Source organism: Heloderma suspectum, chromosome 1, assembly GCF_057233095.1.
Source record: "Heloderma suspectum isolate Gila_16-S chromosome 1, 16-S_ref, whole genome shotgun sequence".
Taxonomy (NCBI): Eukaryota; Metazoa; Chordata; class Lepidosauria; order Squamata; family Helodermatidae; genus Heloderma; species Heloderma suspectum.
The window spans coordinates 414,879,214-414,898,058 of NC_139458.1; the positions used below are offsets into that span (position 1 = coordinate 414,879,214).

The following is an 18,845-nucleotide window of genomic DNA, read 5'->3' on the forward strand; positions in this document are numbered from 1 at the left end:
CAGGAGGACAGAAATTGCACAGAACAAGCTATCAGATTAAGGTTTCTGAGAATCTTAGTATTTTTTAATGAAATAATGCAAATGTATAGGTCTAATCAAAGCTATGGTTTTCCCAGTAGTAACGTACGGCTGTGAGAGCTGGACTATAAGGAAGGCTGAGCGCTGAAGAATTGATGCTTTCGAACTGTGGTGCAGGAGAAGACTCTTACGAGTCCCCTGGACTGCAAGGAGGTCAAATTAGTCAATCCTAAAGGAAATCAACCCTGAGTGCTCATTGGAAGGACAAGATACAGAAGCTGAAGCTCCAATATTTTGGCCACCTAATGCGAAGAGAAAACTCTCTGGAAAAGACCCTGATGCTGGGAAAGACTGAAGGCAAAAGGAGAAGGGGACGGCAGAGGATGAGATGGCTAGATAGCATCACTGATGCAATGAATATGGACTTGAGCACGCTCCGGGAGAGAGCGCAGGACAGGAAGGCCATGGGGTCACGAAGAGTCGGACACGACTGAACGACTGAACAACAAAATAGGCTTTATGGGTATGAACAAACGTATATTGAGAGTGTAGAGGAAACATCAACTGCGATCTCAGGAGCCAGAAGGATGGCTGAATAAGATTTCCAGCAACTGGGTGCAGGGCTTCTGTGCTCACCATGCCTCCTTGCCCCTCCCAACGAGGAGCAAAATGAGAAAGTATGGAAACATGAGGCATTATGCATATTTATTACATTTGCATCATTTATACAGGCTGTAGCACTCCCCCTCATTTGGGCAGAATTTACATTGATTGTCTGCAGAATTTTAATTGTCTTTAGTTCAAGTAAATAAATACACACACCACCACACACGCAGATACACACAGCCACACACACAGCAATTATAAGCCATCTGTTCTGTGCCACATTCTGCCTTTTGTACAAGGAAGGTGAGGTTCACTGCAAAACAGAGTTGCTATGCTGCATTTAACTTCCTTTGCTGGCTGAGGCATGCTGAGAGTTGTAGTCCAAGACATCTGGAAGGTACCAGGTTGGGGAAGCCTGCATTAGGCAGTTTACAACTGCATTAGGCAGTTTTCAGGATTTCCTATTGGAAACTTGCCATTTACTTACAACAACCTGAACTTACTTGTAGTAGGTCACAAAGCTTTCCCCGGTGTTGAGATTCAGATAGCTATAGTAAGGATCCCCGTACTGAAGTGTGGTTCCGATGTGGGGCAGGCCGTCAGCATCCAAATTCTGCAGGGTAGCTGAGCTATCGCGACCAATCCCAAACACCAGACAGTCCTGCCCTTGCTTGATTTTTTCCACAAGGTCGATACGTTCAGTCTTGTAGATGCTTCCGTGTCCAAACCCTCTCTCCCAGGAAGACTTGTTCAAGATCTAAAGAGAAGCAGCCACATACCCAGCAGGGTCATGTGAAGAATTAGAAATCAAGAACTGATTTGAAGCTGATGGGAAACATAGCAACAATCACTTTTGGACTTCCCCCGTCAGGACAAAGCCTAAAATTTCCAGCTGTCTGAACTTGCCACCTGGGAATAAAAGGGTACCCAAACATCTGGGGTGGCTCGTATGGCAACAGGCAGATCTTTAGACATCCCAACTAGTAGAGCGCTTGAAATGTCAAAAGCAGCCATTTTGCTTTTGGCCAAACAAAAGTTGCTGGTTTTGACCTTTAAAACCATGAACCATTGTTCAAAGTTGTTTTTAGATATATGTTGTCTCTGTTTATACTCTGTTGTACTTTTTATGTTTTTAAATTTTGCATATTGTATTTTTAATGTTTTAATCTTTGTAAACTGCCAAGAGAGCTTCGGTTATGGGGCAGTATAGAAATGTAATAAATATTAATAATGATAATGTATGGCCTTCGTCAGAGATTCCTTAGGGCAGCCTTTCCCAGCCTGGCGTCCAATTCCCATCAGCTCCAGCCAGCATGGCCAATGGTCAGGAATGCTGGGAGTTGTAGTCCAAAACATCTGGAGGGCACCAGGTTGGAGAAGGCTGACTTAGGTTATCTGTGACCATAAACAAGCATTTTTCAGAAGTGGAGCCTCATTTATGGGCCTCTCTCCCCGGGAAATGCTTGCCAGGTGTGTCCCCTTCCCATTTCTGCTTGTTGGTGTGAAACTGGTAGCTTTTATTCATTTATTCAATTTAAATTCATATCCTGCCTTTCTTCTGAAGCATGGCACTCAAGACAGCTAACAATAAAACAGAATGAAAACAAAACATTAAAACATAGAGTAGAAACAGATTAAAACACAGCAAGGAGATAAGAAGCACCAGCCAATGTGAAAACCCCCTCTGCAGCAGACCAGCTTACACACCAAAGGCCTGGCTTGACAAAGAATGTCTTTGCCTGCTGGTGGAAGGAGAACAGAGAAGGAGCCAACCTGGACACCCTCGGGAATGCCAGAGCCTGGGGGAAGCCACCGAGAAGGCCGAAGGTTAACTACATTTTCTTCACTGATGCCCTGTCAGGCTCTCCCAGCTTAGCAAGGTGCCTCAAGCTCCCTCACTGCTGGTTTTGTGTTGCCAGGTGAAAACGTCCCTGTCCCAGAAAGCTCCACCTGGGCGGTGGGAGCTTATCCTGTTGTTGAACCGCGTGAGTTCCTAGTCAGGAGACCTGGGGGTTGCAACTTGCCACCTCCCTTCGCCATGACACAGAAAAGCACAGGCACTGGTGGGGGGCGAGCATGGGTGTGGGGCGTGTGGATGGGAACATAAGAACATTATGTTCTCATGTTCTTATGAGAGGAGCAGAGTCCCTTCTGGCCTCCTTGTGAGTCTCTTTCTTTCCACTGGGGATTCTGGAGATCAGCGTCTCCTTTTAGAACTACTTCCAGTATGCTTATGTACACTAGTTGCTGGGGAACATGGGCAGGAGGGTGCTGTTGCACTCGTGTCCTGATTGTGGGCTTCCCATGGACAGCTGGTTGGCCACTGTGTGAATAGAGTGATGTGCTAGATGGACCCTTGGTCTGATCCAACATCAGGGCTGTTCTTATGTTCTCATCAAACTACTTGGGATCAAGTTAAATACCTGCAGATCACCTGTACACTCACCACCACCCTATTTAATCTTCTTTTGTTTCTAGGTTAAAGACATCCATTCCTTTGGCCCATCTTCATAGGATTGGTCTCCTGGAGCTTTAAGCCTGAGGTAGGGCTGCCAGCTGGGACCGCCCGTTTACCTGAGGAAGCTCCAGAAATTAAAGTGCTTTCTTGGCCTGTAACCCTTGAGCTGCGCTTAGGGTGCTTCACGCTGCCATGGGGAACTGGCTTTGCAGTGCCCCACAGATATTCTTGGCAAGATGGGTTGCTTATGTGATTTTGGCTCCTTATGCTAGCGTGGGATTCCTGCCCGCAGCCTACAAGCTCTTTTCTCTCCTCCTTGGCTGCTTAATGGTGTAGGGCCCCAGGCCTGTAAGCGAGCTAACAGTAGTTTTACAGATGCTTAGAGATCCATAATGCTCTCTGTTTTGGTTCATTATTAGTTGCAATCCCTTCCAGTGGGCCTCTCGGCTCATTAGATGAGTCAAAGGCCAGTGTAGCGCCCCCTCAGCACATGCCATGCTAACGAACTCTGGTACTGTTTATCTTATCAGAGCCTAGGATGTGCCTGAGAAGTGAAGCTCTGTTTATCTTAAAGCTACAGGTGTCTGTGCTGGGAAAATTAGGGTGGTCTTGCTTCTGCCAAATATGTTACTAAGCACTGTCAGGCTATGCTGGGAAAGTTGTAGATGAACTCTAATTGTGGGCTCTCCCACACTGCAGGCATTCAAGATGAGGCTGGACAGCCATCTGTCAGGGATGCTCTGACTTGGATTCCTGCATTGAGTAGGGGGCTGGACTCGATGGCCTTGTAGGTCCCTTCCAACCCTACTATTCTATGATTCTATGATTAACTCCATTACCAGGAGAATCAAGTTCCACTTTAATACACACACCTTGTTTTCAACCTGGGTTTGCTAGATAAGGAAAGGGAAAAAAATGATGTTCACGTTTTGTGTTTGGAGAACTTACCATCGCATCTTCCATGTCATAGCCGCTATAGGAGATCACAGCGACAACTGCGTTTGTACCAGTTGGGTAAGAGTCCATGTCGTAATGATCATACATGGATGGCCGTACCAATGGGCTTTGAGGGGTCTGGAGCCGGTAAAGTTTGTCATCTGACCGGTATGGGAAGGTTAGAAGTGGAAAACCCATCGTTTGCTTGCCTAGGGGAGAAAAAAGAAAGACAAAACAAATTGGAGTCATTAGATAAGATGAAATGCATTTTTCGTAGGAGAAGGACCTCCACTTGGTGGCAGACAGAAGGCCTCAGGTTCAATCCCCAGCATCTCCAGGTAAAAACATCAGGTAGCAGGGAGAAAGATTCTCTGCCTGAGACCCTGGAGAACGGCTGCTAGTCCACGGAGACAAAACTGGGCTAGATGGAGTAATAGTCTGACCTGGTTAAGGCAGCTTCTTATGTTGCCCAAGTTTAAAAACAATATTGCATTAGGGCATTTACTTCCTTACATCTCCTTTTTGTTTAAAATACGTATGTGTGGGGATTAATGTTGGCTGCTCGATGCATGAGGGGGGCTCATCTGAACTCCTCTTGGGTGAACTAGGTTTGTGTCAAATCAGACATCCTTCTCATTTTAAGAGCACAATCCTAGAGTCTCTGGGCGAGTGTCTGAGGGACCATAGGATTGTTCGGATTCCCCCTTCCAAGGTCAGAGACAGCGCTACAACCTTGGAAAGGGGAGTTGAAGATCCAACCCTCATCTGCCCCCTTGCAGCTGGCGCAGAAAGAACTGCGTTGACTGCCCTCCAAAGTCAGAGAAGTGACCTTGGAGGAGGAAAGAGGGGTTCTGGCGGGCGGGGAGGAGACTGGAGAGGCCAGGATATGAGATATCCTGTGGCTCCTTCCCTTCCCTCCCTGAAACAACCTCGCTAGTCTAGCAAAATCTGCAGGGTGGGAGGATGGGGAGGCAAAGTTGCCTCCGCTGCTCCTCCTGCCCTGCATTGGATGATGGGACACCTCCAGGTTTGGGGGCTTCCAATCACCAAGGGCACAATCGATAAGACTGAGTCCTATGTGGATTAAAACCCACAATCCACAAGAGTGGCAAATGGATTAGTTATTTCTGTTCATAATTTTGATAAAAATGAATGCTTTCAGGAAGGAGTAGTGCCTTGTTCTGAAGCCTCTTCCTAATGTAACTCTCCAAGTATTTTTGGAGAGCCTCTCACGCCAAATTTTAGTCTCCACTATTATCAGCACATCTACCTGCAAGTTCCTCCAGCTATGGGGCTGAACTACTAATGCTGTCTTAGAATGTTCACTAACATTCTGTGTGTTGATGGTGTGCCAATCATGGAATGTTTTACTGGGAAATGCCTCTCACAAGACCTAGGAAGAGGAGCTGCATGAAGAGTCAAGGGAGCTGAGTGGGAGAGGGGACCAAAAGACAGGCAAGGGAAGGAATGGTTGCCCAAAGGCAAGGGGAAGAAATGGGTCAGAGAAAGCATTGGGTTGAGGAAAGGATAGGTGGAGGACAGAGAGAGGCTTGAGGAGGGGGAAAACGGGTAGAAGCAACAGGGTGTAGACTTGAACCCGTGGATGCCATATGAAGAGACTTGGTTGTCACCTGGAAGAGTAGCTACCCTTCCCACCACTTGAGCCCTCTGCCAGCCACGTCTCCTCTGATATCTCCAATCTCAGTTTGGAGATAACAGCAGAGGCCACCACTGACATAAAGGATGTACGCTGGCAGAATGAGTTCAAGTTCGGTATATGAGACACTTACCCATCTGACACTGGTACATGTTCCTGGGACTCTGGTTGTGATCAGAGAAGGGAATGAAACTTGCCACCACACTTAACATGCTATGGGGAAAGAGCTCCTGGTGAGTGGTCAGCCCAGGTTCAATTTCATCCTCAGACACAGCAATGTTCAGGAAGACCTAAGGAAAGTCCAGTTTATGTCTCTTTGAAAAGCTCTCCTTGGAGAACAGAAAATCAAACCCACTGATCAACTTTCAGCACCTACTGGCAGTCACCAGGAGTATTAAATCCAGCAAAGCCTTTGGAAAGCTCTCTGGTACAACGTGAAACCACCGTATTACAGAGAAATAAGTCTTAATGTGCAAAATCAAAGAGGCAGTCACCATGGCCTTCAGTGCAACCTACACCAGATTTTAACATTCAGGGTAACGTCAATTCATCTTTAAATATATTCCTGCTGAAAAGAATATTCCCCAAGCTAAGCTGACTGTAACATATGTTAGTGATATTCAAACATTTACAGCAGGGATGGGGAACCTCTTTCATCCCAGGGGCCACATTCCATTTCAAAGAAACTCTCGAGGGCCGCATTCCAGCCATGGGCAGGGCTGAAGGCAAAAGGGGGAAGGCAAAAATACCAGCATATTTTAGCTGAAAGCTACAGTAACTACCAGTTACTGCCAGTAACTAAGCCTTAGAAAAGGCATTAAGAATTGGGGACAGGGGGAACAGAACAAAAGGCAGGAACCTGCCAAACAACCAGTGGTTGGAAGAATGGGGGTGTGGCCATCTGGGGACCCCAGGAGGGTTGGATTTGGCCCCAAGTTCCCCAGCCCTGATTTACAGCAAGAGCCTCAATACAAATGATTACAGGTACAGGACTATAAATGGCAGCGACTGGAGTAAAGGTTCTTAGACATGCAGCCGATATTCCCCTGGACAAATTCAACAGTCCTGTTAGCAGCTTACGTTTTAAAAGACAAGACTGCATAGAAAAATGGCAAGCGCATACAGAAACAGGGAAGAGTGCACAAGTATACAGAAAGATATGAAAGCTGCCTTGTATCAAGCCATCTAGCTCAGCATTGGAAAAGGGCCTGGCTGGCTGGAACACTGAACAGGAGCACTCCATACTGTAATGTCTTGCTGCAGGTCTCTCTTACTGTCAGTACTGCTGTTGCGTTAGGTCCCTAGAGCTTTCTTTCTTCAATGCCTTGTCCACCCTCTCTCCTTCAAGTCTCTTCCTACTTATCACCAGCCAGCGGTCCAGGCACTGGGGTGCTCTCTCTCCCCACCATCCACTGGGAGGCAGGTTCTTTTCAGAAAGAATGCAGGAGCCGGATCCTAGCGGGAGGTGCCTCTTTCTGCTTGTCAGCCTACTAGCAACCCTTTCTTTCTCCAGCCAGCCATCTCTGTCTTCTTCCCACCCAGATTCCTGGCCATCTCAGCACTCCCCTCCAATTTCTCATTGCCCCCACGTGGGTTATCTAACTCCACACTGACTGCACCAGGAACAGGCAACCTGGTGCCCTCCAGGTGTTCTGGGCTACAACTCTCCATCATTCCCAGCCAGCATGGCCACTGGTCAGGGAGTATGGGAGTTGTAGCCCAAAAAATCTGGAGGGCAACGGGTCGCCTACCCCTGGTCTATACTGACTGGCAGCAGCTGTCCAGGACTGCAGGCAGGGGAGTTTCCCAGCCCCTCCTGGAGATGTTGGGGATTGATTGGGGACCTTCTGTATGCAAAGCAGGGGCTCTACCACTGAGCTACAGCCCTTCTCCAACTTGAAAGTTATTAAAGTTATTAAAGCACCACATGGTAACAATGGCGAAAGGGATTTCAACTACCAAGTTAGGGTACCATTGTTCAAATACACGAAAAGGATTCCTACGATCAGCCATCACTTTGTACCTGTTCCATTGTGCCAATCCATTCTTCTTTTCCCAGCACCAAATTTCGTACAGGACGCATCATCCTACAAGGGGTAGTGAAAATGAAGAGCCCTGGGTACAGGCTGGGTTTGCCTGTCATTGGGATCAGGACCACCTCTGTCCAAACCGGGATTCTCTTTTCTTCCATTGCCTATTAGCAGACATCAGAATAAAAAGAGCTGATTTATTTTCCTATCCTTCAACAAAAGAGAGAGCTGCAAAAGTGGTTTATGAAGCGGCAAAGTAAAACATTTAAACAGAGCAAACCTTCTTTAAAAAGTATCACACGGGTAATAGGGCTAAATGGAGAGAGAAATTAAATGGGGGAGGGAAATAAGAGGATTAATTAAGTGCTGTGAATTTTGAAGCTGGAAAAGATACAGCAAGTGAGACATCTTTTTTCGTGGGGCAAACATGGCTGCAGGCAATGTGATCATCAAAATGCTACCAGAAATTCTCAAAAGTATGGAGTGGAGCAGGGATGCAGAACCTCTTTCAACTCAAGGGCCGAATTCAATTTCAGAGAAGCTCTCAGGGTCTGCATTCCACTCATTCATTTCATTTATTATACTTCTATACTGCCCAATAGCTGAAGCTCTCTGGGTGGTTCACAAAAATTAAAAACTATTAAAATACATTATGTAAAGTATAAAACCATTCATGTAAGGACATAAAACAGACAGCACACACAACAAGAAGATATATCTAAAACAATTTAAAACTATCAGTCAGAGACCATCCAGGACCTGATCAAAAGACTCATTATATGATGCCAAATGCTTGAGAGAAGAGGGCAGTTTTAACCTGGCGCCGAAAAGATGACAATGTTGGGAGGGAGATCATTCCATAAATGGAGGGCCACCACCGAGAAGGCCCTGTCCAGTGGTGGGCAGAGCCAAAAGCAAAAGGGGTGAGGCCCAAAACACCTGCATATTTTAGCTTAAGGCTCTTCTGCCAGTCACTGAGCCTTAGGAGAAGCATTTCAACCATTCAGAATCGGGGGGAAATCCTGCACAAAAGCTGGGAAACCACTAAACAATCAGTGGCTAGGGGAAAGGGGCTGGGGCAGGGGCATGGCCACATGAGGAACCTCAGCAGGCTGGACTGGGAACTCAGGAAGGCCGGAGTTTTTCCACCCCCAGAGTAGAGATGTAGACTGCATTTCATCCCACAAGGCTAACCTTAAAGTGCCTGAGTGTCTCCACAAGACCAGGAGCCAGATCTTTCTCTATCCAGCCCACCAGAGAGCCATCTAATGTCACAGGGTAACATTCCGCATAGGGTTGGCTCAGCTCACCATCAGCTGGAGAGACACCTACAGAACAATGCAAGCCGATTGTTAATGCATTACCACCATCAACTGTAAGGAACGCTCCAGGAAACGAACTCAGTCCAGATTTAATGTCTTCCCAGTGACCACAAAAGATACGTAGAAGGGCTTTGTTGCGACTGAAGATCGGCTAATATTCTCCTCTACAGGTAGAAATATCAGCACACGTGGATCTAAGGTGATGCTACAATTTCTCTTCAGTTTAAAACTGGAAATCCAAAACCAACTCGAGCATTAAATCTTGGATTCAAGGGCTCTGAGCACTGGCAGCCCAGGAAAAGGTATTCTACATTAAATTATGAAAAGTGGAAACACTCCAAACGATTTGGCATGACTTCCTCAAACTATACATGGAATAACAGACTGGTGCCAACAACAACTGGAACATAGCACACCACACAAACCAATGAACATCTACCTCACTTCTCTTTTCCTGTTCCTCTTTCCCCTCCTCTATCCCACTGCCTTCCTTCCCCCTACTTTTCTTTCCCCTTCTCTTTTTCATAACAGTCAAACTGCAACACACACCCAGTGAAAACACAAAACGCATAACAGAGTTGGGTGGGGGGGAATCAGGAAAGTGTAGCTAAACTTACTGTGGAGGCATAAAACAGTGGTGTATTTGAGCTGAGTAGCCATGAACTCACTAAGTGAGCTTGGGCAAAAAAATCATGCACACAGCCTTGGTTCCCTTTCAGTAAAAAGAATTTATGACCCCTCTCATAGATGAGTTGCAAAAAAGAATGAGACAATAGCTTGGGACCATACTACACGAGGGACAGTCACCTCCCATTTGCCTGTCTTTTAAAGACCAACTAATACACACCTCTTATTAGTGCCAAGACCCTCTGAGGTTCAATTGGTGGAATGTGCAACAGGGCCTTTTCTATGGCAGCGCCCCCAGATGTGGAATTCCCTGCCTCTGGAAATTAGTTTACCTTCTTTTTTATTGCTATTCTACTGGCGTGTAAAAACATTATCTTCCAGCACACTCTGAAGTCTGTTGTTGTTCAAGTTGTTATTGGCTCCCTGAGTTCTTTTTTTTTTTAATGCTACTTCTAGCTTACTATTGTGTTACTTATTTCATGATTGTAACAATTTGATTTATTGTTATTTTATTATAATTGATGTTGCTGGTTGGATTTCATTAGCTGTTTTGAGCACCTCCACTGAAGGAGAAAAGTGGGGTAGAAATCCTAGTATAAATTAATATAAATAAACCACTGCATTCCAAAATATGCTACAGAAGTATATTATTATTAGTGTATTTATATACTGCTATCCATCAAAAAGTTCTCTAAGATGTTTACATCATTAAACCAGCCTTCCCCAAGCTGGCACCCTCCAGGTGTTCTGGACTACAAGTCACATCACCCTCAGCCATTCACCTTGCTGGCTGGGGTTGATGGGAGTTGCAACCCAAACCTCCTGGAGGGCAGTAAGTTGGGAAAGTCTGCTTTAAACTGAGAATGCTGGGGACTGAACATGGGACCACCTGCTTGCAGAGTATGTGCTCTACCACTGAGGTCTGGGCCTTGATTTCCAAGATTTCAGCCTTTAGGGAACCCTTTCCACATCAATTTGTCTACCAAGGATCTTCTACATTCTGCCATGAAACTCCTGTGCATTGCAGAGGCTTCTGGGAGATGTTGTAGGCTAGTGCACACCCTCAGTACTCATTAGGCATTGGCCAACCTCGCTGGGTTCCACCACCATTGTGCATGACCCAAGGGTGTGCCGTAGAATTAGGGATGTGCAAATGAGTAAAACTAGAGCTTGTTGAGGTTCCCAAGTTCTACCTTGAAAATCAGCTATTTTCAGGAACACTTTCCAAAATGTATGCATCAAGTGTGTGTATTTGCTTAAATGTACATGCTTTCCTCCTATTGGCTAATGCATGTTGGTGCGCATTTTTCTTGCATTTTCTGAGTGTATGCATTTTATGGACACATTTTTGTTGCATGAATCACATTGGAAGCTCGGAAATGTAAATGAACTTCAGACCAAAGATTGCATTTGGGTACTGAAGCTGCAAACTGGGTAAATTTTGGTTAAAAACAAGGAAACAATTTTCTCACCCATCCCTATTAGAATACAACACTGTTGTGGCTGCACATTACAGGGAAAGACTGGGGAAGCGGTCCTCAAGGAAGCTTGTCTGCTGCTATTAACTTCCTCATTAAGGGAACTGATATGCTTTCCAAGTAATCCCGGAACTGAGGGTGAAAATCATGGCTTTATGAACTTTCCTGTATGCAAGGACGTTACAGCTCTGCAAAAGGGCGACCACACCGACTGGAGACCTCCTTGCCATACAACAGCCTTCCCCAACCTGGTGCCCTCCAGATGTGCTAGATGACAACTCCTAGGATTCCTGCCCAATAGCCCTGCTTGCTGGCGGTGATAGGAGTTGAAATCCAAAACAACTGGAGGACACCAAGTTGGGGAAAGCTGTTGTATGCGGACATCCCCATGTTCTCGGGTCTCTCCAGTGCTTATGAGATCTTCAAGAGGTTTCATTTCCTGTCAGTGGCTGCCATAAGACCATTGTTGGAATAATTTAGATCAATTTACACTTACCTAAAGAGCAAAGCAAGGGTGGCAGGGAGGCCGTGTGCAAAGACTGTGTCACAATTTCACATGGAGCCGTCATGTGGTTCATCAGGCCACAGGGCTCGCCGTCTGGCGTGTGGACGGGACAAAGGAAGCCCCAGGACTCGGGCAGCAGCTTACGCACTGTTGTGGTTCTCATCTTGAGAAAATCAGCCCCTCTGTGCACGCAGCGGAAATGGGAGAGGTAGCGAATGAAGTTCAGCTTGTCTGCTATCACACACAGACCAGAACTCTGCAGCATGCCCAGACCTTGGCAAGGGAAGGGAGAAAAAATAATAAAATTTGATCTTCTAAAACTTATTTTCTCACAGTTGTTTGCCAACAACAGCAGGGCTCCCCTGCACAATATATTTTTATGTATCTAACAGTAGCAGGTTTAACATGCATTGACTTGTGTATGACATTTGCCAAACATTCAGCTACATCTGTATCTGTATTTCCTGGCAAAAAATGGGTAAGAGTTTGTTAGAACTTAAAACTTTTAAAACAGAGGAGGAAGAAAACAGGGGTTAGGATTCAAGAGGTTTGTGGCTCTGCCATGGCAGCCATTTTGTGAGTGCACCCCTGACATTCTCTCAAAATTTCAAATGTGCCCACTGAGCCAGCTCCTTGGCATTGCAGTGGTAGCGGGTGTTGGAGATCTTCAAAGTTTCAAAAGCAGTTTGGCAAGCGGTGCTGAAGCTCTTTGCACTGCACTTTGGGTCATGACAACAAATATGAATGTTTGGGACTCACAGTTCAGTCCGGCCAAAACTCTGGCCTGGTTTTTTGCATACGACATTAAAGCACTGTTTAGCGTCGCACACTCCCCTCCCCCTTGAATCATATGAACACACCCTGGTGTGGGTCATCTGCTCTGTGCCTGCGGCCATCTAAAGGCTGGATAATAATCTACACAGGAGTTAACTTGAGCTGCAAGTGTGGTTTTGTATGCCTAGGATTCTGCTTTAGAGTCCATTCTAAGCCTATGATCGAGGTTAAGCAAGTGTGCTCCATGTTAAAAAAAATTAAGATGCTGCATCCAAGTAATCCAAATTCTTGCTTTCTATAAATTATGCTCATTGATCAGACCTGCTTAATTTCTCTTTTTCTGTATATCTTTCTTCTAGTTTTGCTAGTTATGAGGAGTGGAGGAGCTATGGAGCCTCATAGTTTCAACTATATATCCCTGTACTTCCAATTATAGGCTTCCTGTTCTTTTGCTTACGTAGCCAAAACGGAGCCACCCACACCCAAGAGAAGGGTACCTGCAGACTCTTCGTAACCTTGAAGTTTGCAGGTGCCCCAAGAATCTTTTAGGAAAATAAACCCTAAGGAAGGGAATCCCCCCAAACAGCCCCATAAACATTTAATGGTATGGAAAGTTTAATGAGCGTGGGGGATGGGGGGAGAATGACAAACAGATGGGAGGGAAAAATGGAATGGAGTGGCTGGAAAGGGAGAAGGGAAGAGAAGATACAGATATTCAAAATGGTATAAAGTACTGTCTCATTGTCAGAATAGGTCATTTCCTGGTTGACACTGGAAAGCTGTTTTTAAAATGTCCCTGGAGATGGAGAGCAGCCTGTAGAAATCAACAGGAAAAGAGCTCCAAAAACAGGCCAATGAGGACTGTGCATGCTCAGCGGGCACAGAAAGCCCACTGCCTGCCTGCTGGCAGTGGGGTGGGAAGAAATGGGAGCGGCTGGAACTCTGAACCGCAGCATTTTGTTGCAGGTCCCACATTTTGTATTCTTCCTTGGCTTCTGAGTTTTCAAGATGCAATGTCACACATTTTCGGATTTTCAGGCATATCTTCACAACCATAAGGACTAGAAAGTTTTGCTCCTTGAAATGAAAAGGCTTGATTTCCTAGAACCTGAATTCTGCACCCTGAAATTACTCTATGCATGTTTTCTGTGACACACAGAGACAGACCTTGCTTGCAACATGCCAAAAAATGTCTACATAAAACCAGCACACCATCGGAACATTTTTTAACAATGCTTCTGCCTTGCTGGAAGTGTTTCAGTTTTGGCAATTTTGCAATTAGCATCCTTTTGGTGACCTGAGAAGAGAACTTAAAGAATACAATATACTCTGATGAACACTGGCAGGACCTGCAAAAAGGTCAGGGTGATCCAATCAAGTATGCATTATGAAAAAGTGGGAAAGAATTCTCCTATTAAAGTACCTATTCACATAATTCTGGAGTTTTAAAGCACAAGTGATCTTACTCAGTGACAGTCAATTTAGGAGCCTTTTGGGCCACACTTCAATCCTACACCAGCAAGGCCCACTGAACTCCAAAGGATTTAATTTACAGTAGACATACACAGAATTGCACCATGGTCGCAGAAACTCTTACCTGTTTTAGAGCGCAGGTTACCAGTGGCAAGGAGATATTCAAACATTCTGGTAAGATCCACTCCCATGCTGAGAATCTTCAGCATGTTTTCTGAATTAATTGCTATATGCGACTTCTGCGTTTTCTTGTCGAAGGCAATTTTAACAGACTGTAGCCAATTTTCCATCTTCTCCTGTGATATGGTATGAAAACAGGACAAAAGGCTTCAGGGACAAAGCAAAAAGCAGTTCTATAACACTGGGCCACGTTGCACACCAGTAAGCAGCAAGGAATGCTCCGGCACCAACACAAGGAAGGAGGGAGAAGTCTATCTTCACGGGGCCCACCTCAGATTGCCTCCTGATGCCTTACAGTTGAGCTCCTCCTACGTGATGGATTTTTTACACTATTGCCAAACGTGTTACATGGAAATAAACACTAGTGATTTCAATGAACTTGCCAGATACGCAGGTATGCGGGGAATTAAACAGAAACTGCTGTTAACAGCTATTTGGTCACGTTGGGCTGGTTGAGATGCAATGTCAAAGCACAGTTTAGTGCAACGCGAACGAGCTTTTGAAGCAGTGGAGGCTGGTGGCTCTGAAGTCATTGGGGTTGTGAATCCGCTCCAGGTTTCAGTCAGAACCAGTTGGAACTCTAAAGGAGCTATCCAAGCACCTTGGATAGCTCCTTTAGCGTTCTGACTGAAACCTGGAGCATACTCACCACCCCACTGACATTGGAGCCACCATCTTCCACTGCTCTGAAAGACCCTTGGACTCACATGTTCCTTCCTTCTCCTCCTAATGGGCACTGAGACTCTGTCACGCTGAGACTTCGTCTGAACCTGTGAAAAATGGCTTGTGCTTGCCTTGCAAATGAGCACCGGAAAGCAAAACTGAGCCAGGGCTCATTGCGTCAGACAAGATGGCAAGACTGTGGCTTGTGCAAGTGAGGGGCGGAGTTGCAGAGCCCAAGAGGAAGGGCAGAAGAAGGGCACAAACAAGTCCAAGAGGCCTTCAAAGGTTTGTCGCAAGCCAGGGGGCAGCAAGTCACAGCACACAAGGGAAGCAGGAAGGACGTGACGGCAGGCCCTTAAGGACTTGTTCATCTCATGCTACACTGTGGTTTGATGTTACATCTAAACAGCCTATTGGGTTGCTGCTGGCTCTCCCACTGAAGTGCTGTCAGCGATGCAAGGGGAAGCTGGATTCCTGGACTATTAACCAGGTGCAACCAGGGCTCTCATCTGACCTGTAAAGGGCAAAGCGTCAGTCAGAACTCAGCAGGGTAGACCTACAGGCAAACACAGCTGGGGAAGAGCTTTCTTTCTACAGGGCAGTCACAGAGAAGGGAACCCCGAGCTCTCCTCCTTGGACACCAAACTGTCTGGCACAGGGGTGCAGAACCTGAGGCTTGGGGGGCCAAACTCAGTCCGCCTGGGGCCCCCCAAAAGGCCTCTCCCCTCAAACCACCAATCATTTGGTGGCTTCCTAGCTTTTGTGCAGTCTTTTCCCCATTCTAAATGGTTGAAATACCTCTAAGGCTTAGTTATTGGCAGTCAGAGCTCTAAGCGAAAGGACGCCAGGACTTTTTAATATTCTGGCCTTGCCCTTTTTGCCTTCAGCCCCACCCACCACTGGAATACGGCCCTCGAGATCTTCTCTAAGATAGAATTGGGCCCTTGGGCTGAGAGGTTCTGCACCCCTGGCCTAGCACAGCTATCCCAGTGTAAGAGGCCACGGGTCTGGCTGTGAATTGATCCGGCAGAGTCTTTTTATCTAGGGAAGCGTTCAGCCCTTCCATATTCCACCTAGCTCCATGGGAACCACAAGATGCTTGATGCAACAGTGAGATCAGGAAAGGGGTGGCAGTCAGCGGAGCAGTTAGGGAATTTTAGACCCTGGACTTAATGGTCTTATGGGGAGGCCCTTTAGAAGCCTGTACGAGGCTGTTCACACAACGCGCTAACCCACACTCAGAGCTTGAGTGTGGGTTGTTTTGAACCGTGGGTAAGCATGTTGTCTGAATGCAGCATTCTTTCTGCAGGGTGGGTTACCGTGTTGTCTGAGTGCAGCCAGGGTGGCTTGTTCACCATGCAGTGTGGCTTGTTAACCACCCTGAACAACCCAGCAACAGACCATGGGTTCTCAAGGTGGCTTGCTCGAGAAAATAAGCCACACCACATGATTAACAAGCCACCCTGGCTGCGTTCAGACAACCTGCTAACCCACACTTAAACAACCCACATTTCATAACAGCCCACACTCAACCACTCAGTGTGTATTAGCATGTTGTGTGAACAGACCCTCTGTATTACTTCAGTTGTGAAGAACACAACTAACATTTTCTCTTCTCCCTACCCCAACTGTCATTCCTAATTCCTGGTATGTTAGAACCATCATAAAACCAATTGCTCACCCTGATTTAAAAAAAATACTCTGACCATGTGCAATTTTGCTTTTTAAATTCACTTAAATCATAGCACCATCATGATAAAATGGAGTTTGCTTCTGATACCCTCATCACCTGACAGTCTCTGGATGGTCATTTGGCCGCTACCCGCCCCCCCCAGACTTTGGCCCCCAGGTCTGGTCCAAGAGGCACCATTGTTGACAGTACACAGACAACAGAACAAGCACCAGGGTTAGCGGTGAACAACCCTCAAAGAATTACCTTTAAAAACATGAGGTAAAGTTGGCCGGAGGTGAGCACCTCTTGATTCATTAAGCTGTCAGGATTCTCCTCCATGCACCCTTCTTTGGCTAAAGTAAAGAGCTTCCGGGTCATGAGACAAAGCAAGTAGAACTTCTCTGCTTCAGTTTTCAGATGGATGCAGATGCACTGGCTGTAGGAGCAGCAACAAACATGATCATCCCCCTGGATGAATTACCTTGACCTTCTTTCTAGACAAACAGTATTTTTGTATATTTATAAATACAAACAGTATTTATCACTCCAGAATTTCAGCTTGGCAGTAATTTTAACACACTGCTATGCTTGCAATGTTTTTTTTTAAGCTTAAAAAAAATACAAGGTGTCAGGGTTGGCCATCTGTCCACCTTTTGATCATCTTTGCTAGAGGTCCTCATTATTGGAGGAAATCCAGTCTTTTTCATGAGGGAAAAATGGATGCGGTAACAGTTTCTACTCCTCTACAGAAGTGGTTCCATGGCTGAACTGCACATACCATTAAATAAGTTTCTCTTAATATGCAACCAAAATCTACCCTTTTGGGTCCGTTAGATATAGTCCTGCCCCCTTGTATTGGCCCCAGGAGCATAGCCAAGTTATTTGTAGTGTTAGAGGGGCCTAGAGATCCATAATGCTTGCTTAAGTTCATTATTGTTGCAATTCCCTTGCTAGTAAGCCTCTGAGCATGTGAAAATGATGCCTAGCACATTCCATACTAATGAGTGAAAGTGTTATCAAGCACTTTGCCTGGGAAGCGAAGTTTGCTTACAGGTGGCTGTGCTGAGAACCAAGTGCTGTTAGTTTACGCTGGGAATGAACGCTAAGGGGTGCATGCTGCTTTATTGTTAAACATGTATTGTATAAAACCCATTGTACCCGATGGCTCTGGGTTCAGAGAAGCTGTCCGATCCAACCATTGAGCACGCCTGTGTGCCATAAGAAACCCAATAAAGTTTCCTTGTAAGTAAACCTTTGAATCTGATTTATCACTATCTTGGCACCTCTAACCTAAGAGTTCAACGCCCATGGCAGGGCGATACACCCCTGGGGCAGCAGATAATCTTTATCTTCTTCTATGTGACAGTCCTTCAGTATTTGAAGAGCACTCCATATCTTACCTCAGTCTTCTCTTCTAAACATACCAAGTTCCTCCAACCTTTCCTCATAGGACTTGTCTCCCATACCCCAGACCATCTTCACTACCCTCCTCTGAACCCACTCCAATTTGTCTACATCTTTCTTAGTGTGGTGTCTAGAAATGGCTCAGTACTCAATACTCAGACAAGGTTTAATTAGTACGGAAAAAAATGGTTCTATTAATGCAGCTTAAAATCACATTAGCCATTTGTGCAGCCACATCATACTGCTGGCTCATGATGTTGTTGTTGTTGTTGTTATTAGTTACATTTATATCTTGTCTTTCCTCGAAGGCGCCCAAGGTGGCATACATGATCCTCCTCTCCATTTTATCCTTACAAGAACCCTGTGAGGTAGGTTACGCTGGGAGTCAGTGACTGACCTAAAGCCACCCAACAAGCTTCATGGCTGAGTGGGGACTATAACCTGGATCTCCCCAGTCCAACACTCTAACCACTACACCATACTGGCTCTCTACAGTTCAATGTGGTCATGAACTATAATAAGTATATCTGTAGCTAGACAGAAGTTGAGTAACATCTATATAAAGACATACTTTAGCAGGAACTCTCCAACTTGTTCACTGGGATACCAGTCAGGAAGGTTCAGTTTCACTCTGAAGCGCTGCCCCAGGAAGATCAGGACCTGTTTCTGTGTTATGCAGCCATTCTCTCCTACCAGCCGCAGCATCTGAGACACACAGTTCTTATAGAAAGTATCATCTTCTTTTCCTTTAGTCAACTCCTGAAAAATCTGGAAATCTGAGAAACTAACCAATGCCTGGAGAAGAGAAAGAAACAATTGGAACAAATGAGTTAGAAGGCAACATGTCAAACAGGCAGGGGAAGAATTCAAATTGGGCCTGGCCTACCTAGCTATTATCTTGGGGCCTCAGTATTTAACCTTTAACTTGTGTTACATTAACCTCCCCCCAGAAATATTTAGAAAATTAATTTCACTAGTGTACTCCATCTGTAAAATGAGTAATTTTCCCCCAAGCCCATCTTCTAAAGATTGCTTACAAAAT

General features: G+C 45.7%; 1 protein-coding gene across 1 annotated transcript in view; it reads right to left on the reverse strand.

Annotated features, from left to right (window-relative positions):
- The window catches only part of POLR1B (RNA polymerase I subunit B), a 30,490-nt gene that overhangs the window by 2,278 nt on the left and 9,367 nt on the right, over positions 1–18,845 (reverse strand). The window contains exons 6-14 of the mRNA XM_084829079.1: positions 18,375–18,598; positions 16,664–16,835; positions 14,009–14,180; positions 11,629–11,910; positions 8,900–9,033; positions 7,699–7,869; positions 5,809–5,965; positions 4,031–4,227; positions 1,128–1,381 (exon numbers count right to left, since the gene is read on the reverse strand). Coding sequence (XP_084685205.1) covers positions 1,128–1,381; positions 4,031–4,227; positions 5,809–5,965; positions 7,699–7,869; positions 8,900–9,033; positions 11,629–11,910; positions 14,009–14,180; positions 16,664–16,835; positions 18,375–18,598 — 1,763 coding nt within the window. The remainder of the gene's footprint in view (positions 1–1,127; positions 1,382–4,030; positions 4,228–5,808; positions 5,966–7,698; positions 7,870–8,899; positions 9,034–11,628; positions 11,911–14,008; positions 14,181–16,663; positions 16,836–18,374; positions 18,599–18,845) is intronic.